The sequence below is a fragment of the Bufo bufo genome, chromosome 9 (assembly GCF_905171765.1).
Source record: "Bufo bufo chromosome 9, aBufBuf1.1, whole genome shotgun sequence".
NCBI lineage: Eukaryota > Metazoa > Chordata > Amphibia > Anura > Bufonidae > Bufo > Bufo bufo.
In genome coordinates this window covers 106011023-106034576 of record NC_053397.1, presented here as the reverse complement: position 1 = coordinate 106034576, position 23554 = coordinate 106011023, and the positions used below count along the sequence as shown (strand labels likewise).

General features: G+C 45.7%; 1 protein-coding gene across 1 annotated transcript in view; it reads right to left on the bottom strand.

Moving 5' to 3' along the window:
• The window catches only part of COLGALT2 (collagen beta(1-O)galactosyltransferase 2), a 175064-nt gene that overhangs the window by 75287 nt on the left and 76223 nt on the right, over positions 1-23554 (bottom strand). Inside the window, exon 2 of the mRNA XM_040408284.1 lies at positions 17793-17903. Within this exon, the coding sequence (XP_040264218.1) occupies positions 17793-17903 (111 nt within the window). The remainder of the gene's footprint in view (positions 1-17792; positions 17904-23554) is intronic.

Sequence of the window (23554 nt, the reverse complement as noted above, 5' to 3'; positions counted from 1 at the left end):
TATCTAAGTTCATACAGGGGCTGCGAGTCATCTGGGCTCAGCAGGTTAAACTCTGGCAGCTGGGTCCTGGTGCCATTACTGAGTTGATTACTTACAAGGTTGCTGCTTGTGCACATGTTTGACACTCATCATACACTACATACATACCTTAGACACATAGTTCGCACATCAGGCAGTTTGACGGAAAAAAAAAAAAAAAAAGGGTACAAGGGGATTGTTAAATAAAGTAAAAAAAAAAAAAAAAAAAAGAGTGGGTTGTTCAAATAAAGAAAAAAAAAGAAAAAAAAAGAGAATTTTTTGGGATTAAAAAAACAAACAAAAAACCTTTATCCACCAAGCTTCATCCATACACCTCTAGCATAGGTACATCCGCCAATACAGCTACACGCTCGCACGACATACACACCCCGTGTCATCTCGTAGACTAGTGTCATACATCATACGGTCTGTTTTCCACAAATCCTATACTTACATACATCACCTACCACGTCTGTAGGTTCTTTAGCCCGCAGTATTCGTTTTTAATTAATCTGCCACGTCACAGATTCACACAAACTCGGGCTCGCTTCATACGTCAGTGGAAACGACTATCATACTCCCTGTCAGCCTCGAAGGCTTTTCGTTCAATCGTTTCACGCTGCTGGGGGGGGGGGGAAGGGGAGGGGCTTAGATTCCGTCATCTTGTTTGTCAGCTTACGGGCAGCAGGTCGTAGGGTTAACAGGTTGTTTTTTTTTTTTCTCTTCTCTTTTTCTTTCTTCGTTTTTTTTTTTTGTTTGTTGTTGTTGTTTTGTGGTGTTTGTTGTGTTTGCAGTGGTCTACGCCATCTGCAACTTCAGCCAGTGCAGGCTCCGGCATGTCTGTGCCACATGTTTTAGGGCACATCCGGTCACGGTCTGCACATTGAAGCCGGCGTGACTGAGCCGGGTGAATGTGGAGGCACTAGACCAGCTGCTGCGGCTTCATCCGGTTCAGCCGTTCCGTACATTCCTGGTGGAAGGGTTTTCACGGGGGTTTCACACTGGGCTCCTCACCTTGCCCCAGCAGACTCATGAATGCCCCAACTTGCAGTCGGCTTCTAAACATGCTGGTCTGGTGGATTCACTCTTGGCAGTTGAGCTGGACAAGGGTTTCATCATTGGTCCTTTCCAGTCCCCTCCTTTCTGCACTTGGAAGGTGAGCCCGGTGGGGGTGGTGCAGGGAAAATATTCCAATAAATTTCGTTGATTTATGATTTGTCTGCTCCACATTCTTCCCACGTTCCTAGTCTCAACTCGTTGATTCCGTCCGAGGAATTTTCCTTGAAGTATACTTCCGTAGACCAGGCTATCCAGGTCATTCTTCAGACAGGCATGGGGGCTTGGCTGTCCAAAGCAGATGTCTCTGATGCGTTCAAACTGCTGCCCATTAGCCCATCTCTCTGGCAGTGGCATGGCATCAAATGGAGAGATGCGTACTATTTCGCCACCAAGTTGACGTTTGGTTCCTAGAGCAGCCCCAGTCTGTTTGACAGGTTAGCGCAGGCACTGGAATGGATTTTGTTGGAACAGGGTTGCCAGAATGTCATTCACTACCTGGATGATTTTCTGTTGATCGAAGAACCCTCACAGGCACCTGTTGACTTGCAGGTTCTCTTGCAGGTCTTCAAGGAGTTAAACATTCCAGTGGCCGAACACAAAACAGAAGGGCCTGCGCAGGTTGTCACGTTCTTGGGGATCCCTCTGGATTCACGTGCCATGTCAGCCAGTCTGCCACAAGACAAACTCGACAGAATCAAATCAGGTGTCCGTTCCTTGCTCATGTCTCAGGTTTGCACCAAGAGAGAATTGCAGTCTGTTGGGCATGTTATACTTTGCCATGAGGATCATTCCTCAGGGTAGATCATTCATTTCAAGATTGCTAGTCTTATTACAACAGACCAGTGATTTGGACGCATCAGTGCATCTTAATGCGAACGCCCGAGCAAATCTGTTCATGTGGGACAGATTTCTCAATGGGTGGAACGGCATTTCCATGTTTATTCCGAGGGCCACTTCTGATTCTCCACACGTATTTTCAGACGCGGCTGCCTCGGTAGGTTTCGCGGCCATATTTGGCTCACATTGGTTCGCCGGCTCATGGCCCACACACGTGCTACAGTTGCCGGTGTTTTCTCAGATGTCGGCATTGTTCGAGATCTATCCTATCGTAGCAGCTGCTATAGTCTGGGGGCATAGGTGGTCGGGTCACACGGTGGTTTTCCACACTGACAACATGGCGACCGCAGAGATCATTAACAAGGGCAGATCTAAATCGTTACTCATCATGTCTTTCATGCGTAGATTGACCTGGATAGCTCTGGAACAGGGGTTTCATTTTCATGCCCTGTTTTTGGACGGGGTCAGCAACGTTGCAGCTGATGCTTTATCTAGTTTTGATTTTTCTCGCTTTTTCTTACAGAACCCAGAAGCAGACTCAGTGGGCACCCCGGTACCGGACTGGCGGCTGCTGGTCTTGGATTAGACTCTCTGATGGTGGTCGCCAGTTCACTCATTACCAAGTCTTTGTCGGCCAGTACGTTGCGGTCGTACCGCCGAGCGTGGGTGGTTTTTTCGAACTTTAAGTTGGCATATCCTAGAGGTGACACAGGTCAGGTCAAGTATATGGTGGCTTTCGTGTCTTATTGTCATTCGGTATTGGCTTTATCCTACAACACCATTAGGCTATATTTGGCTGGGGTGCAGCATTTTTCTTGGCACTTCAAGAGCCAGACAGACCCTCTATATTTTCAGCTCACCCGATCAAGGCCATCCTCAGAGGCATTCAAAAAAGCCAGGTCACGGTCAAGTCGGTCCGTCGACCTATTAAGGGGGACACGTTTCGTAGCCTGTCGGAAGTTCTCACATTGTCACCATTCGGAGTCCTTCCCAGCCTGGTGATCAAGGCGGCGATGTACTTGGCGTTTTACGGGTTTTTAAGACCAGGTGAAGTGACACAGGCCAGACAAGGGGCGGTGGCTCTCCGCAAGGGAGATTTAGTCAGGATGGGCAGTAACTCATTTGCAGTTGCCTCACAACAAAACAAGGCAGGTAGGTCCCGGCCATGTAGTTAAGTTCTTCCAGACCACAAACGCATGGTGTCCAGTGACAGTCTTGGACAACCTCTTGCTGGCCCTTAGTCTTCACAGCCCCACCGACCCATTACTTCCATTCCCTGTTGGTCCACTGACGTCCAGCCAGTTCATCAAACATATTCGAATCCTGTTGACCAGTGTAGGATTAAAGCCGGCTCAATTCTCGGGGCATTCTTTCCGCATCGGTGCGGCATCTGCAGCGTCCAAGCATGGAGTCCCTGTGCATATCATTAAACACTTGGGGCGCTGGCGCTCGGGGTGCTTTGTATGGTATATCCCGGAGCCACAAGCGGAGCTGGTCCAAGCATTCAGTACATTGGCAGAGTAGCACCTCAGGCCAATCCTTCCCTCACTGGTGGGTTTTGCCCCCTTTTTCAGGCATACCGACCTATTGAGGCCAAGGCACACCTCAGGCCAATTAGGTAGGGGGGTGGTGGTTGGGCATCTTCCACTCGTTTAGGTCCTGACCACAAGTGTTAAGGCTGGCCGCAGGCTAGCCTGGATTTGTGGGAGGGGCCGGTACCTGTCTTAAGCAGTCTGGCTCTCCCAGGCAGCACGTCGGCATTCGGACGTCCCCTGCCCACCCATTCCCATTCTTTATTCAGTCATTCAACCATCACATTCAGGGTATGCCCCCTTTTTCAGGCATACCGACCTAGTGAGGCCAAGGCACACCTCAGGCCAATTAGGTAGGGGGGTGGTGGTTGGGCATCTTCCACTCGTTTAGGTCCTGACCACAAATGAGGGTTTAACCCCACAGTGCACCCTGGCGCTGACTCTATTTTGCTGAAGCCCCTCCATTCCTCAGTTTATTGACAGGACCAGGCATCTTAAGCCTTGTTCGTCCGAGCTCTCTAATCTCGTGCCTCCACCATGCCGTACGTCATTGGCGCATGCACAGTACAGTTCTTCTGATGTACCTGCTGTACTGTAGATGTACTGATTATGTTCAGCATGGTGCATGTGCAAGATTACAGTGCCAGGGCGGGAGTGCCCTGACTATGTGCGGAGGTCGGCCAGAATAGCAGCACGAGTTTAGTGTTTTGTTTTGGAGCCGTGCTGGATCCGCCTCTCATCAGGTGCACTGGGTGGGGTCATTAGTTTAAATAGCACTCCTGCCCAGTGCTCTGAGCGGATTATAGGAATCACTTTGGTCTTGGAAGCTAGGAAGGAAGGTTGTCTGTTCCACTTCAGAAAGATAAGTGTGGTTTCTAGTTTGATTGTTTTGTGTCATCTCTCCCATCCAGGTTCTGTGCGAGCAGGCTTCTCCTTTTTCCCCTCTTCACCATCTCAGGGAATTTAGGGTGTTTCAGCCCAAGCACGGGGAAACATCATACCTACCACCAAGGTCTGCAGGTGGGCTGAGCAGTGCAGGGAGAGAGGTCAGGGATTAGCTAGGAGGTGACCCTTCCCCTGCCTCTCGCCTAGAGCCTGGTTGGTGATTTATCTGTTAGTCTGAGTCACGTCCGCCGTGACAGGGAGAGGGATTCAAACGCCTGGCCACATCATCAATAAGGAGGGGCTTCAACAGAATAGTTTCACAGCTAGAGTGCACTGAAGGGCTAGGACCCTCCATTTACATTTACTGAATCAGAAGTCTTTTTCTTTGGAAGGCAGCAATGGATTGCACCGTGTTATTGCACTCAGCAGGCCCTACCGGTCACTATGCTTGGTTTCATAGTAATATTCTCAATGACAGACTACATGCAGCACATAAGTGAAGTACAAGGGAATTCTATAAGTCATATACAACTAGAAACTGGCATGGATGACTGTACCCTGTGGAGCTGTAAGACGTTCCCCCATCACACACTCGTTCTGCTCTGCTGACTGTGAATGTGGATGGAGCAGGGGGAGATAAGCAGCTGCACGTCACTTTTGGGATTCCTTATCTTACTAAATGTCTTCCCCTGCCTCAGCCTTCAGAGAAAGTCACCCAGTTACAATGTGATGTCTATTTCCAGGGCACTATATACAGCTGTCATCAGGCTAAGACTGGCCCACAGGGGTATAGATCAGGCATGCTCAACCTGCGGCCCTCCAGCTGTTGCAAAACTACAACTCCCAGCATGCCCGAACAGCCTACAGCTATCAGCCTACAGCAGGGCATTGTGGGAGTTGTAGTTCTACAACAGCTGGAGGGCCGTGGGTTGAGCATGCCTGGTATAGATGAATCCCCCGGTGGCCCCTGAACAGGATGTGCCCCTAGTCCCCCACCCCCTGCCACATGGCACAGTGACTACACGTCATATAGCACGGCGGCGTACAGCATCTTAACCAGCAGATGGTAACATAGTAACATAGTATATAAGGCCGAAAAAAGACATCTGTCCATCCAGTTCGGCCTGTTATCCTGCAAGTTGATCCAGAGGAAGGCAAAAAAAACATGTAAGGTAGAAGACAATTTTCCCCACTTAAGGGGGGGAAAAATTCCTTCCCGTCTCCAATCAGAATAACACCCTGGATCAACGACCCCTCTCTAGTAGCTATAGCCTGTAATATTATTACACTCCAGAAATACTGTACATCCAGGCACTCTTGAACTCTTTAGGCTGGGTTCACACGGGCGTCACCTTTAGGCTCCAGATGCATCCCGGGTGCATTGTGACAAACCCGCGCGAGTAGGTACGCAATTGCAGTCAGTTTTGACTGCGATTGCGTTCCATTGTTCAGTTTTTATCGTGCGGGTGCAATGCGTTTTGCACGCGCGTGATAAAACACTGAAGGTCGTACCTAGACCCAAACTTCTTCACTTAAGTTCAGGTTTGGGTTCAAGGTTGTGTAGATGTAATTATTTTCCCTTATAACATGGTTATAAGGGAACATAATAGCATTCTTAATACAGAATGCTTAGTAGAAGGTCAATTGAGGGTTAAAAAAAAAAATTAACTCACCTCCTCCAATTGATCGCGTAGCTGCCGGTCTCCTGTTCTTTCTTCAGGACCTGTCAAAGGACCTGTGGTGATGTCACTGAGCTCATCACATGGTCCAATCTCATGGTCCATCACCATGGTCCTGTAGCCAGCAGCTCATGATTAAAGAAGTAAGAAGAGATCGGCAACTACGCGATCAAGAGGAGGAGGTGAGTTAATTTTTTATTTTTTTTTAACCCTCAATTGACCTTCTACTAAGCATTCTGTATTAAGAATGCTATTATTTTCCCTTATAACCATGTTATAAGGGAAAATAATACAGTGAATAGACTTTCATCTTAGCAACCATGCATGAAAATCGCACCGCACCCGCGCTTGCTTGCGGATGCTTGCGATTTTCACGCAGCCCCATTTACTTCTATGGGTCCTGTGTTGCATGAAAAACGCACAGTATAGAGCAGGCATGCTCAACCTGCGGCCCACCAGCTGTTGCAAAACTACAACTCCCAGCATGCCCGGACAGCCTACAGCTATCAGCCAACAGCAGGACATTGTGGGAATTGTAGTTTTACAACAGCTGGAGGGCCGCAGGTTGAGCATGCCTGGTATAGAGCATGCTGCGATTTTCATGCAACGCACAAGTGATGCGTGAAAATCACCGCTTATCTGCACAGCCCCATAGAAGTGAATGGGTCCAGATTCAGTGCGGGTGCAATGCGTTCACCTCACGCATTGCACACGCGTGGAAATCTCGCCCGTGTGAACCCAGCCTTAGTGAACTCACCATCACCACCTCCTCAGGAAGAAAGTTCCATAGTCTCACTGCTCTTACCGTAAAGAATCCTCTTCTATATTTGTGTACAAACCTTCTTTCCTCCAGACGCAGAGGATTTCCCCTCGTCACAGTCCTGGGGATAAATAGATGATGGGAGAGATCTCTGTACTGCCCCCTGATATATTTATACATAGTAATTAGATCTCCCCTCAGTCGTCTTTTTTCTAAAGTGAGTAACCCTAATGTTGATAATCTTTCAGGGTACTGTAGTCCCAATTTTTATTTAGTTGCCCTCCTCTGAACCCTCTCCAGCTCTGCTATGTCTGCCTTGTTCACAGGAGCCCAGAACTGTACACAGTACTCCATGTGTGGTCTGACTAGTGATTTGTAAAGTGGTAGGACTATGTTCTATGCCCCTTTTGATGCAACTCATTATCTTATTGGCCTTGGCAGCAGCTGCCTGACACTGTTTTTTTCAGCTTAGTTTGCTGTTCACTAAAATTCCTAGATTATTTTCGATGTCAGTGTTACCCAGTGTTTTACCATTTAGTATGTACTGGTGACTTGCATTATTCCTTCCCATGTGCATAACCTTACATTTGTCAGTGTTAAACCTCATCTGCCACTTATCTGCCCAAGCCTTCAATCTATCCAGATCCATCTGTAGCAGTATACTGTCCTCTTACGTGTTAATTACTTTACACAGTTTATACCCCACTAGTGACAGTGACCAAATCTGAGTGTGTACCATTGATAACCAGCCTCTGTTTTCTATTACTGAGCCAGTTACTTACCCACATACAGACATTTTCTTCCAGTCCAAGCAATCTCATTTTATATACTAACCTTTTATGTGGTACAGTGTCAAATGCTTTGGAGAAGTCCAGATATACGACATCCATTGATTCGCTGCTGTCAAGTCTAGAACTTACCTCCTCATAGAAACTGATTAAATTAGTTTGACATGAGCGATCCCTCATGAAGCCATGCTGATATGGCGTTATTTGCTTGTTTTCATTGAGGTACTCCAAGATAGCATCTCTTAGAAAACCTTCAGTTTATCCAGGACAAATGTTAGACTTACTGGCCCATATTTTCCGGGCTCTGTTTTTGGACCCTCTTTGAATATTGGCACCAGATTTGCTATGCGCCAATCCGGTGGAACACTCCCTGTCAGTATAGAGTCCTTAAAGAGGACCTTTCACTACAATAAAAAATCAAAACTAAGCATACAGACATGGAGAGCGACGCCCAGGGATCTCCCTGCACTTACTATTATCCCTGGGCGCCGCTCCGTTCTCCCGGTATAAGCTCCGGTATCTTCAGATTTTCGGCTCAACTGGGAGGAGCCTGCCGGCGTCTCCTTCTCCCAGGCTGGAGTGCTGGCCAATCGCAGCGCTCAGCTCATAGCCTGAGAGAGAAAAAAACCTCTCAGGCTATGAGCTGAGCGCTGCGATTGGCCAGCTCTACAGCCTGGGAGAAGGAGACGCCGGCAGGCTCCTCCCAGTTGAGCCTATACCGGGAGAACGGAGCGGCACCCAGGGATAATAGTAAGTGCAGGGAGATCCCTAGGCGCCGCTCTCCATGTCTGCATGCTTAGTTTTGATTTTTTATTGTAGTGAAAGGTCCTCTTTAAATATCAGAAATAATGGTCTGGCTATGACATTACTTAATTCTCTTAGGATACGGGGGTGTATGCCATCCGGTCCTGGCGATTTGTCTATTTTAATCTTTTTAAGATGCCGCTGTACTTCTTCCTGGGTCAGACAGGGGATTTTTAATGGGGAATTTACTTTTACATTCTGCATTTCATCTGACAGTTTATTTTCTTCAGTGAATACAGTGGAGAAAAAAATATTTTATAGCTTTGCTTTCTCCTTATCGCTCTCTGCAACTTCCCCCTCATTACTCTGAAGGGGGCCGACACCTTCACATTTATACGTTTTACCATTTATATAATTAAAGAACATTTTAGGGTTAGTTTTGCTCTCTTTGGCAATTAATCTCTCGGTCTCTAGTTTGGCTGCTTTTATTTGTTTTTACATATTCAATTTTGCAGTGCTTTCTCGCTACCCTTCTGTTTTAGTGATTTAAATGCTTTCTTTTAGTCATTTAGTGCTTTATTTACAGTTCTATTTATCCACTTTGGTTTTTTTCTTGCTCTGTAACCTTTTATTCCCATAAGGTATGTACCTCTCACAATTAGATTTTAGGATGCTTTTAAAAATATCCCATTTTGTGGCTGTATTTTTATTTTTGAGGACTTTGTCCCAGTTAGTTAGGCCTATGGCCTCTCTTAGTTGGCTACATTTAGCTTTTTTAAAGTTTGGTATTTTTGTTCCTCCCTGAAGAAACACTCTGTTGAATGATAATTGGAAGGTTATAACTTAATGGTCACTATTTCCCAGGTGTCCCCCAACCTGCACATCTGTTGTTCTGTCAGGTCTATTGCTTAATACTAAGTCCAGTATGGATGTCCCTCTAGTCGGGTCCTGAACCAGTTGGGAAAGGTAATTGTCTTTGGTTATTGCCAAGAACCTGTTTCCTTTATGAGATATACAAATTTCAGTTTCCCAGTCTATATCTGGGTTGTTGAAGTCCCCCATAATAACGACCTCATTATGATTTGCCGTCTCGTCTATCTCGTTTAGTAGTAGATTTTCTGTGGACTCTGGTATATTAGGTGGTTTATAATAAACTCCTATTAGTAATTTATTATTGTTTTTGCTTCCATGTATTTCTACCCACAGTGACTCCACATGTTCATGTCCCTCACTTATATCTGTGGGCTTTAGCAAAGGACTTTACATAAAGGCAGACCCCTCCCCCTCTCCGTTTTTGGTGATCCTTTCTAAACAGACTGTAACCATGTACATTAACCGCCCAGTCATAGGTAGCATCCAGCCAGGTCTTCAGCCTCCCACATCACTAATTCCAGTTCACCAGTTTTATTAGTCAGGCTTCTGGAATTAGTATACATACATTTAAGAGGTTTATGTATATTTTTTACCCTACACTTTTACTTCTGAGCTGTTCTACTCCCTCCTTCCATTCTTCCCCAGTCCCACTACCTTGCCTCCGGTCTCTATCTGCACTATGTTCCCATCCTATAACGTAATTACCCTCCCCCTCAGTCCCTAGTTTAAACACTCCTCCAACATTCTAGCCATCTTCTCCCCCAACACAGCTGCCCCTTCCCCATTGAGGTGCAGCGAGTCCCTACGATAGAGCCTGTAGCCGAGAGAGAAGTCGGCCCAGTTCTCCAGGAACCCAAACCCCTCCTTCCTACACCAGTTCTTGAGCCACTTGTTAACCTCCCTAATCTCCTGCTGCCTTTCTTGTATGGCTCATGGTACAGGTAGTATTTCAGAAAATATTACCTTTGAGGTCCTTTCCCTAAGCTTGTGACCTAAATCCCTAAAATCATTTTTAACCCCTTAAGGACCGGGCTCATTTTCACCTTAAAGGGGTATTTCATTTTAATGATCACTGTTAAATCTGTTAATGATTTAACAGTGATCATTTTTCTAAATATATTTAATTAAGAAATTCCCCTTAGAAGTAAATAAACATATACTTACCTGACTGTTGTCTTCCGTCTCCCCTGGTTACGGCCACCGCTCTTCTCAGGAATCGCGGTGGCCGCGTGTGCGCAGACGACTTCTTCTCTTCTCCCGGCCGGCCGCACGCTGTACTGAACGCGCACACCAAGGCCGCGCATGCGCTATGGTGATTTCTTCCTGGCCAGTATAGTATACTTGCCAGGAAGAAGTCACCAGGGCGCATGCGCGGCCTCGGCGTGCGCGTTCAGTACAGCGTGCGGCCCGGCAGGAAGAAGACTTCAATCAAGATGGAGCCCGCCCCCTGCCGAAACCAGGAAGTGGACAGCGCGCGGGGAGCAGGTAAGTATCAAATAGCGTGTTGAGAATACCCTTTTAAGGACCCTTTTAAGGACCAGGCCATTTTTTGCAAATCTGACCAGTGTCACTTTATGTGTGAATAACTTTAAAACACGTCAAACGAGTAAAAAAAAAATGTCATTGTTATTAATTAAAAAATACAAAATTTACCAAAAATTTGGAACAATTTGCAAATTTCCAAGTTTCAATTTCTCTATTTCTATAATACATAGTAATACCTCCAAAAATAGTTCTTAATTTACATTACCCATATGTCTACTTCATGTTTGGATCATTTTGGGAATGCCATTTTATTTTTTTGGGACGTTACAAGGCTTAGAAGTTTAGAAGCAAATCTTGGAATTTTTTAGAAATTTTCCAAAACCCACTTTTTAAGGACCAGTTCAGGTCTGAAGTCACTTTGTGAGGCTTACATAATAGAAACCACCCAAAAATGACCCCATTTTGGAAACTACTGTACGGGCACACGGCAGGGCGCAGAAGGAAGGAACACCATATGGTTTCTAGAAGGCAGATTTTGATGGACTGGTTAATTTTCACCATGTCTCATTTGAAGCCCCCTGATGCACCACTAGAGTAGAAACTCCCAAAAAAATGACCCCATTTTGGAAACTACACCCCTCAAGGTATTCAAAACTGATTTTACAAACTTTGTTAACCCTTTAGGTGTTCCACAAGAGTTATTGGCAAATGGAGATGACATTTCAGAATTAAAATTTTTTGGCCATTTTAATCCATTTTTTCCAGTAACAAAGCAAGGGTTAACAGCCAAACAAAACTCAATATTTATTGCCCTGATTCTGTAGTTTATTGAAACACCCCATATGTGGTCATAAACTACTGTACGGGCACACGGCAGGGCGCAGAAGGAAAGGAACACCATATGGTTTCTGGAAGGCAGATTTTGTCCCATTTGAAGCCCCCCTGATGTATCCCTAGAGTAAAAACCCAAAAAAGTGACCCCATTTTGGAAACTAAGAGATAAGGTGGCATTTTTCTTGTGACTATTTTTAGGGTACATATGATTTTTGGTTGCTCTATATTACATTTTTGTGAGGCAAGGTTACAAAAAATTGAAATTCTGAAATTTCATCTCCATTTGCCAATAACTCTTGTGGAACACCTAAAGGGCTAACAAAGTTTGTAAAAATCAGTTTTGAATACCTTGAGGAGTGTAGTTTCTTAGATGGGGTCACTTTTATGGAGTTTCTACTCTAGGGGTGCATCAAGGGGGCTTCAAATGAGACATGGTGTCAAAAAACCAGTCCAGCAAAATCTGCCTTCCAAAAACCATATGGCGCTCCTTTCCTTGTGTGCCCTGACGTTTGGCTTTATAGCATTTTACGACCACATATGGGGTGTTTCTGAAAACCACAGAATCAGGGCAATAAATATAGAGTTTTGTTTGACTGTTAACCCTTGCTTTGTTAACAGAAAAAATTTATTAAAATGGAAAATTTGGCAAAAAATAGCTGTTTTGGCACCGTTTTTTATTTTATTTTTTTGACTGTGTTCATTTGAGGGGTTAGGTCATGTGTTATTTTTATAGAGCAGATTCTTATGGACGCGGCAATACCTAAAATGTCTACTTTTTAAAATGTATTTAGGTTTTACACTATAATATCCTTTTTTAAACCAAAAAAAAACATTTTAGTATCTCCATAGTCTGAGAGTAAGTTTTTTTTTTTTTTTGTTTTTAGCCGATTGTCTTAGGTAGAGGCTCATTTTTTGCGGGATGAGAGAACGGTTTTATTGGCACTATTTTGGAGTGGATATGAATTTTTGATCGCTTGCTATTACACTTTTTGTGATGTAAGGTGACGTGTGTGTGTGGCGAAACTATAAATAAATGATTTCATGGAGCGCTATGTATACATTACTTAATTCAGGGGCACTACATATAAATTATTAATCTGCAGGACATATAGATTATTTTAGGGGTACTATGTATAAATTATTTAATTCAGGAAGGGCTACATATACATTTTCAAGGTGTACTATGTATGAATTATTTCAGGGGTCATTATGCAAAAATTACTTAACTCAGTGCAGGACGTACAATATTTTCAAGAGGCACATTGTATTGAGTATTTATGCCAGGATCTGCTACGTATAAATGATTATAGGGGTTGTCCAGCTTTTACTAATTGATAGCCTGTCCTCAGAATAGGTCTTCACTAGCTAATCATCAGGGGTCCGACAGCCCACACCCCCAGCATCGGAACTACACAGGCCCGTCAACTGTGTGGTGAAGGGAGCTGCCCTGAGTGACATCAGTGGGAGCGGCACTGTAGTAACAAGCTCCCTCCCTTATACAGTTGAAAATCGTTTCAAGTGTGTATGCCCGGCTTTCAAACCGATTTATTAGAGTCTACGCGTTTCGAATGTGTATTGCCCTGTTTATCAGAGCAATATTCTACTAAGCATACATACAAAACATGAGGTTCTATTTAAAACACAGTTTGAGCGTGCTTCCGCCGGTAATGGGGGGCGTAGTTTCGGGCGGGCCCTTGTTGAGTGGCAGGAGGTCCGCTGCACGAGAATCCCCCCTGCACCTCCTCGAGGGCAGTGATCGGGTGTGCTCTGAGGTCATCAGCTGTATGTCAGTGCAGGGCACACCTCCCTGACATCAACTGATGATGCGCTCTATCTCCGGAGTCGACATCGTGCCTGACAGCGCTGAACAAGTGGTTCCAGCATTTTCTAGTTTTTTTCCTTGTCTCAGAAAAAGTGCAGTTGGGAACCAAGGCTGCAGTCAGGCCCTATCCCGGATGCTGGTTGGGTTATATAAAAAAACACCAGCAAGGCGTTTTTTGTTGTTGGGACTCTATCACGACAGCCTTTGGAAAGCACAACAAATTATCTCTCTATATCTGTCTGTAAAGCCATACCACACATGAGGCGCTGCCTCCTCTTTCTGTTTTTTATATTCACTGATATCCAGCATGCCAGAGCGAACACTATAAATATTAAGGGGCACATTTATTAAGACCAGCGTTTCAGACACCGGTCTTAATAAAGCCCTGTGCTGATGGCGGATCCACTGCCGCTTCAAAATGTAAGACAGCTTCCTAGCTGTCTTACATTTAGACCATTTTCTATACCAAAAAAGAAACGGGCCCTTTCCCCGCCCACACCATGTCCACTTCTTTTTTAGACCTGGCGTGAGCGGGGAGAAGTCGCAGATTGCGGCTCAAAGGACCAATCTAATTTAGGTGTATTTCTGTTTAATAAATGACCCTCTAAGGCTACTTTCACACTTGCGTTCGGAGCGGATCCGTATGGTGTCTGTTTAGATGGATCCGCTCCTATAATGCAAACGCTTGTATCCGTTCAGAACGGATCCGTTTGCATAACTGTTTTTTTCAGATCAGATTTTTCATTTCGCGAAAACTCAGATCCGACAGTATATTCTAACACAGAGGCGTTCCCATGGTGATGGGGACGCTTCAAGTTAGAATATACTAAAAGAACTGTGTACATGACTGCCCCCAGCTGCCTGGCAGGTGCTGCCAGGCAGTAGGGGGCAGACCCCGCCCTCTCTCCCTCCCTCCCCTGTATTTAACTCATTGGTGGCCAGTGCGGCCCCCCTCCCTCCCCTGTATTTAACTCAATGGTGGCCAGTGCGGCCCCCCCTCCCTCCCCCCCCTGTATTTAACTCAATGGTGGCCAGTGCGGCCGGCCCCCCCCCCCCTCCCCCCCTGTTTTTAACTCATTGGAGGCCAGTGCGGCTGGCCCCCCTCCCTCCCCCCCTGTTTTTAATTCATTGGTGGCCAGTGCGGCCGGCCCCCCTCCCTCCCCCCCTGTTTTTAACTCATTGGTGGCCAGTGCGGCTGCCCCCCCCCCCCTAATTAAAATGACCGACCCCCCATCATTGGTGGCAGCGGAGAGTTCCGATCAGAGTCCCAGTTTAATCGCTGGGACTCCGATCGGTAACCATGGCAACCAGGACGCTACTGCAGTCCTGGTTGACATGGTTACTTAGCAATTTTAGAAGCATTATACTTACCTGCAATGTCTGTGACCAGCCTGGCGCTCCTCCTACTGGTAAGTGAAAGTTCTGTGCTATAAGCAATGCGCCGCACAGACCTTTCACTTACCAGTAGGAGGAGCGCCAGGCAGCAGGGGGCAGTCATGTACACAGTTCTTTTAGTATATTCTAACTTGAAGCGTCCCCATCACCATGGGAACGCCTCTGTGTTAGAATATACTGTCAGATCTGAGATTCACGCTCTAACTCAAATCCGATGGTATATTCTAACATAGAGGCGTTCCCATGGTGATGGGGACGCTTCAAGTTAAAATACACCATCGGATTGGAGAAAACTCCGATCTGATGGTATATTAATAGGGACTCCTGACTTTACATTGAAAGTCAATGGGGGACGGATCCGTTTGCAATTGCACTATATTGTGTCAACGTCAAACAGATCCGTCCCCATTGACTTGCATTGTAGGTCTGGACGGATCCATTTGGCTCCGCACGGCCAGGCGGACACGAAAACGCTGCAAGCTGCGTTCGGGTGTCCGCCTGCTGAGCGGAACGGAGGCCAAACGGTGCCAAACTGATGCATTCTGAGCGGATCCGCATCCACTCAGAATTCATTGGGGCAGTACGGATCCGTTCGGGGCCGCTTGTGAGAGCCTTCAAACGGAACTCACAAGCGGAACCCCGAACGCAAGTGTGAAAGTAGCCTAAGTCTTAGTGTAAACTTGATGCATTTGTCAATAAAAGTTGAAAAAACTTATCACTGTACTTCAGTTTACTATAGGAACATCTGACAAAAAGATCAGCGAGCTTTGTGAAAACCAAAGTTTGTGTCAGTCTCAAGACTTTTGGCTGTAAATTGATCATTATGCAGGTAAAACTCGAAAAATTTGAATATTGTGCAAAGTTCATTTATTTCAGTAATGCAACTTAAAAGGTGAAACTAATATATGAGATAGATTCGTTACATGCAAAGCGAGATATTTCAAGCCTTTATTTGTTATAATTTGGATGATTATGGCTTATAGCTTATGAAACCCCAAAGTCACAATCTCGGGTACCCTTTGCTCAGGGGGTATGGATTAATGAGCTGACTAGTGTGTGACACTTTGAGCCTAGAATACTGAACCTTTTCACAATATTCTAATTTTAAGCTGCATTAATGCAATTCCTTTTAATTTGCATTACTGAAATAAATGGACTTTTGCACAATATTCTAATTTTTCAAGTTTCACCTGTATTTGCACACTTTTTAGAGCCTAAGGCCTCTTTCACACTTGCGTTGTTGGGATCCGGCATGCACTTCCGTTGCCGGAGGTGCCCGCCGGATCCGGAAAAACGCAAGTGTACTGAAAGCATTTGAAGACGGAGCCGTCTTCAAAATGCTTTCAGTGTTACTATGGCACCCAGGACGCTATTAAAGTCCTGTTTGCCATAGTAGGAGCGGGGAGCGGGGGAGCGGTATACTTACAGTCCGTGCGGCTCCCGGGGCGCTCCAGAATGTCGTCAGAGCGCCCCATGCGCATGGATGATGTAATCCATGTGATCACGTGATCCATGCGCTTGGGGCGCCCTGACGTCACTCTGGAGCGCCCGGGGAGCCGCACGGACGGTAAGTATGCTGCTCCCCCGCTCCCCTTTACCATGGCTGCCAGGACTTTAGCGTCCCGGCAGCCATGGTAACCACTCAGAAAAAGCTAAATGTCGGGTCCGGCAATGCGCCGAAACGACGTTTAGCTTAAGGCCGGATCCGGATCAATGCCTTTCAATGGGCATTAACTCCGGATCCGGCCTTGCGGCAATTCTTCAGGATTTTTGGCCGGAGCAAAAAGCGCAGCATCCTGCGGTATTTTCTCCGGCCAAAAAACGTTCCGTTCCGGAACTGAAGACATCCTGATGCATCCTGAACGGATTTCTCTCCATTCAGAATGCATTAGGATAAAACTGATCAGGATTCTTCCGGCATAGAGCCCCGACGACGGAACTCTATGCCGAAAGAAAAGAACGCAGAAAGAGCCCTTAGGGTACTTTTCACACTTGCGTTTTTCTTTTCCGGTGCATAGAGTTCCGTCACAGGGGCTCTATACTGGAAAATAACTGATCAGGCATAACCCCATGCATTCTGAATGGAGAGTAATCCGTTCAGGATGCATCAGGATGTCTTCAGTTCATTAGTTTTGACTGATCAGGCAAAAGATAAAACTGTAGCATGCTACGATTTTATCTCCGGCGAAAAAACTGAAGACTTGCCTGAATGCCGGATCCGGCATTTTTCCCCATAGGAATGCATTAGTTCAAAATACCGGAATGCCGGATCCGTCCTTCCGGCCTGCGTATGCGCAGACCGGTAAAAATGTCAAAAAAGATACAAGACAGATCCGTCTGTCCACATGACAAGCGGAGAGACGGATCCGTTCTTGCAATGCATTTGTGAGACGGATCCGCATCCGGATCCGTCTCACAAATGCTTTCAGTCGCAGCCAGATTGGCGGATACGGCGGGCAGTTCCGACGACAGAACTACATGCAGGATCACACTGCCGCAAGTGTGAAAGTAACCTTACCTGTTGTGTGCTAGAATTAAGAGCCATTTGCAACATGTATGTCAGTTTGAAAAACGTGGCAAGAAGAGAAGTAGTGCGGCTTACTGTTTGGCTAGGGTTCAGAAACATTTTAGTCATGTAACTTTTAAATAAATAAAAAAAATAACAGTAAAATTGCAACTGAGAACAAAAAGACACTCCCTATAGATCAGGAGTCAGCAGCCTCCAGATGCTGTGAAACTACAACTCCCAGCACGCAAACTTTCCTTGTCTGTTCTTGTATCTCCCATATAAGTGAATGGAGCATGCTGGGAGTTGTAGTTTCAGAACAGCTGGAGTGCCGGAGGTTGCTGATCCCTGCTATGGATCCTGGTGTAGAAAAAGTGCATAAAAGATAATGGAATTGATGAATGTTGTGAGATCGCATTATGTGTGCAGGTGAATCCAGGCCACTCTCTGCTATCAGGCTGAAGAGAGGTCATACACAGGCTGTGATTTTTATATGGCCATGTTCACATTGTAGAAATGGGTCTCAGGGTAAGTATTCTGTGTTCCACTCACAATCAGGAATCTAGGTAACTTACTGTGGTTCTGCCATAGGCCTCCATTCAATATAATGGTACAGTTTTTGTACACTCTTCAACCATTCTCGTAACACAGCCGTGGTGTTATCGCTGTTGTGATCCGTTGCTGCCCTAAAACATAACAAAGGTAGAAATTGTCACACATTTGGAAATGTGTTAATTCACTTTGAAATATTTCTTTTAACTTTCAGTTTAATGACTGGCAACACTAGATTCAGCAAAAAGTCCAAAAAGCTACTTTTTAAGAAATAGTATCAGCTTTTACATACTCCTTGTGAATATAAAAATGATGAAAGAGGACTCCGTTTCTTAGAACCCTGCATTGTGCCGTTCCTCTGTTACTCCTCATAACAATCTGATGATATGATTGGCTGCAGTGATGACGTGGCGGTGTACTCTGCATGAACGCTTCAGCCAATCATTAGCCCACTGACTCTGATGTCTGGGGTATACAGGCACATTATCAGGGCAACCAAAATGATGACATGATGGCTGCCGCAGCAGGGATGAAATAGGTGAATAGGCATTCTTTTATTATTTTAGCACAATTGCTGCCTTGGAAGACATTTTTAAATATGTTGTATAATTCCATAAAGTCCCATCTGGCCGAACGGTCCACCTGATGTGTAGTATTACATGAATGCATTCAAATGAATGGTCATGTTGTTACACATGGACAAGTTGGGCTCACCAAGTCCTCTGTGACACTCATAAGCCCCAAGGCATATGGATAGTGGTTGTACTCCTGAACTGTTTGGATGGGCATGAGCAATAACACGCTCGTGTGCATGAGCCGTTAACATGCTATATGACAGTGGTGGCGAACCTATGGCACGGGTGGCAGAGGCGGCACTCAGAGCCCTCTCTGTGGGCACCTGCACCCTGGAAAAGGTCTATGGTGTACCAATATGCCTTAGAGTGACACTTTTCCTGCCATTCATCAGCGCTGGGCGCACTATGAACAGCGCAGGCAGCGCACTGAATGTAGGCAGGATGTTATAGCTAAATGATAAAGTACATGGAAGATGCACTGTATTGGACTGTAGTGTTCAGGTTCAATTGCCGTGTTGGCACTTTGCGATAAATAAATGGGTTTTGGGTTGCAGTTTGGGCACTCGGTCTCTAAGAGCTTCATCATCACTGCTATATGAGGTTGAAATCAATGTTTAATTCTTATTTATTAGTATTTAGGAAGCATAAGAAAGATCATCAGCACAGTGAGGTGGTGGTCACAACTGAGCGGTGGGTTTATAACATCTGCACCGTGTTTCCTTTGTATATTCTAGTTTCCTCCAGGGCTTCAAACACAAACTATCCTTCTATGAAATATGTGTGGACTGTATATACCAGGCATCCTCAATTTGCGGCCCTCCAGCTGTTGCAAAACTGCAACTCCCAGCATGCCCGAACAGCCTACAGGTATTAGCCTACAGCAGGGCATTGTGGGAGTTGTAGTTTTACAACAGCTGGGGGGTGCAGTTTGAGGATGCCTGGTATATAGGTACAGTTGTGAGAAAGGGAAATGAGGCTAGGAGCCCTGGGAATACACTGACATGCAGAAATGAATACAATCCCAGTAAACTGTGGCTTTTACACTATAAAGGTCAAATGGCACTTACGGGATTATATTTCTCTCGCTTAACAAATTCTACTACCTTATTTTGATTACATAAAATTGTCAGAATAAGTCATCTGTGCCCATATTGCGGACCACACTGACTCGCATGGGTCCACAATATACGGAGTAGAGGCACGGTCGGAAGTCCACGGAAGTGCTTCCATGGGTTTTTGTGTCCGTGCCTCCATGTCCTATCTTTTGCCGTATATTGTGGATCGAGGACCCATTCAAGTCAATGGGTCCGTGCCGCAATATGCAACACAGGCGGTTTACGGTCGTCTGAATGAGGCCTAAGGCTTTGCATCCATATTCCCACTAGTATCAGCATGTCTTGACAGGTTTTACACTGTGCTATCTTCTAAAAAAGGGTTCAGTAAGGTAAAACAGTAACACAAATTTGTCTCTCATATTACAAGCTAGTACATGGAGTATATTATTACTATAAGACTGATTTCAACTTCCTATAACAAGCTCATTGTCAGAGAATTGACAGATTTGAGATTACAGTACCTTCACTTCACCAGGAGACCAGACACTGTAGACTCTGTTCTTATCTAAACTTATTCAAGAAGTACAGCTGATATTGGAACAAAAGATTAGGCTGCGTTCACATCTCCGTTAGAGAAGATCCGGCAGCCTGGTCCGACATAAATACCGGCTGTTGGCTGCATCCAGTGATATTTGTCCAGCTGATACCCGCCATTTATACCGGAAAGCAGCTGGATCAACGCCATATCCTATTAGTCAATGGGGATCCGATGGTGATCTGTTAAATTTGATAATACCGGATCCGGTGTATACCAACAGGCTGTACCCCGCCGGAACAGCCTGCCGGAAACGTTCGCTGGAGATGTGAACATAGTGTTAGTTTCCTAATTTATTAGAGCTTTTATAGTCAATGTTTAACCATTCAGCTACCAGCAAAAACCTAAATCGAGCCTTGCAAAAGATAAAGTAGAAAAGCCCGCCCGTAGCATTGCTGCTACTTCAGTCTATTGGCCATGGTGGTCTCAGTGCTCCCCCCACCCCCCCTTTAATCACCCACTGACAGCATATCCTAGCGAACTTCCATCAATTTCTGTCTGGAGAAAACCACTTTAACACAACTGTTTGCTGTGATTATTAGTATATGAGTGTGAGGTTCTTTTCGTCTGGCTGATTCTTGGCATATTTGCGGGGTTGTGTGTGTGTATATATATATATACACACACAATGCATTTGGAAAGTCTTCAGACCCTTTCACTTTTTTCACATTTTGCTCCATTGAGACAATGTGCTAAAATAAAATTTAAAAAAAATCAGGTTTTCCCCCATCAGTCTGCGTTCAATACCCCATATTAACAAAGTGAAAACGGAATTTTCGAATTTTTTTCTAATTTATTAAAAAGGAAAAACTTCAATTTTGCATGGACACATTTTGCAATGGGGATCCGATGGTGATCTGTTAAATTTGATAATGCCGGATCCGGTGAATGCCAACAGGCTGTTCCCCGCCGGAACAGTCTGCGCTCAATACCCCATATTAACAAAGTGAAAACTGAATTTTAGGAATTTTTTCTCATTTATTAAAAAGGAAAAACTTCAATTTTGCATGGACACATTTTGCATGCTATGACAATTGAAATTTAGCTCTGTGGGCCTTGATTGGAGTCCCTCTGTGGTAAATGCAGTTGACTGGATATAACTTGGAAAGACAGACTCCTGTCTACCGTATTTTTTCGCCCTATAAGACGCACCTGCCCATAAGACGTACCTAGGTTTTTGAGGAGGAAAATGAGAAAAAATATATTTTGAACAAAAAGGTGTGCTTTTGGTGGGTTTTGATCTAATGGTGGTCTGTGGATGACACTATTATGGGGGATCTGTTGAGGACATTGTTATGGGGGATCTGTGGGTGACACTGTTATGGGGATCTGTGGGTGACACTGTTATGGGGGATCTGTGGGTGACACTGTTATGGGGGATCTGTGGGTGACACTGTTATGGGGGATCTGTGGGCGACACTGTTATGGGGGATCTGTGGGTGACACTGTTATGGGGGATCTCTGGATGGCTCTTATTGGGGTCTCTGGATGACACTGTTATGGGGATCTGTGGATGACACTGTTAATGGGGGGGGATCTGTGGATGACACATATGTGTCATCCACAGATCCCCTCCATAACAGTGTCCCTGTAGTGTGAATGACCCCCAATACAGGGGGTGGGGGCCGGCATCTCTTTTTATAATGACAGCGGGGACTGTGCAATGACTGTATTCTACTACACGGGCCCCGCTCACTGTATATACCGTAATCTTATCTATAATTGTGGCATTGTTAATAGTAATCAGCGCTTGTATTACTTACAACAAGCGCTCGTAGCAGAGAGGAGGGAGGAGGCAGGCCGGGAGGACGGGCGCTGGCAGCATGAGTCACTACGTCACGCGCCGCCCACTTTATGAATGAAGCAGGCGGCGTGGGCGCATGACATAGTGACTCACGCTGCCAGCGCCCGTCCTCCCGGCCTGCCTCCTCCCTCCTCTCTGCTACGAGCGCTTGTTGTAAGTAATACAAGCGCTGATTACTATTAACAATGCCACAATTATAGATAAGATTACGGTATATACAGTGAGCGGGGCCCGTGTAGTAGAATACAGTCACTGCACGGGACCCGCTGTCATTATAAAAAGAGATGCCAGCCCCCAGCCCCTCCTCCCTCTCAGCTGATAAACCCGGCGCGCGGCATCGCGGCGTATCATTGACAGCTCGGCAAAATGCAGCATTCGCCCCATAAGACGCACTGCTATTTTCCCCCCACTTTTGGGGGGGGGGGGGAGTGCGTCTTATAGGGCGAAAAATACGGTATATAGGGTTTCACAGCTGACAATTCATATTAGAGCCAAAACTAAGCCATGAGGAGGAAAGAACTGCCTGTAGACCTCAGAGAGAGGAGCCCAGCACCGCCCCGCGTCCTCCGAATCTCCTCCTTGCTGGCTGACGTCACAGAGCTGGAGCGCCGAAATCTCGCGATGCGCGAGCTAGCGCATGCGCAGTGTCGGCATCATGTTGGCATCAGCACAGGGAATGAACTACGCATGCGCTAGCTCGCGTATCGCGAAATTTCGGCGCTCCAGCTCTGTGACGTCAGCCAGCAAGGAGGAGATTCGGAGGACGCGGGGCGGTGCTGGGCTCCTTTCCGCTTGACTCATCTCCGGATACAGGACTCATATCAGGTGATTTGCATATTGATCAAAAAGGTTTTTTAACACAATAAAAGCGCAGAGAGCTGTGGGGACTGGGTATTGCAGATGAGCTAGCGGCCATCTAGCAGCCCATGTCCCCAGCTCTATGCACTAAATCCAGGTGACAGGTTTCCTTTAACATGGATATAACAGAATTTATAATCTTTTCCCCATCTTGCTCAAACCCCCAACAGACCTATCTATCACAATCAATGGGTATACACTCTCCCCGGTCAACCAAGTCCGCTGCCTCGGAGTGACCTTGGATTCTGCCCTCTTCTTCACACCGTACATCCAAGCCCTTTCCACCACCTGCTGCCTCCAACTCAAAAATATCTCCCGCATCTGCGCATTCCTCAACCGCAGAGCATCCCACATTACTCTTCCCACAACCGCCTCCAAGATTTTTCCCATGCATCCCCCATACTCTGGAACTCTCTACCCCAACATATTAGACTCTCACCTACAGTGGAATCCTTCAAAAGAAACCTGAAAACCCACCTCTTCAGACAAGTCTACAACCAGTGACCCTGCTGCTGCTATACTGCCATGACCAGCTTTACCCTCGCCTACTGTGTCCTTCCTCCATACCTTGTACGCCCTTGTGGGCAGGGCCCTTTCTCCTTCTGTACCAGTCTGTAACTCGTCTTGTTCATGTTTAGTGTAATTGTCTGTATTATGTATGTGCACCCCTTATCATATGTACAGTGTCATAAAATTAATGGCACTTTAACCCTTTAAGCCCTGGAGGTTTTTTTTTGCATTTTCGTTTTGCGCTCCTTGCCTTCCCGCAAGATTGAACTTTTTTTCATTCTTTTAATAAATTGGCAAAGATTTCGAGCATTCTGTTTTCACTTTGTCATTATGGGGTATTGCCTGCAGAATGATGGGAAAAAAACTTGATTTATTTTTATTTTAGCTA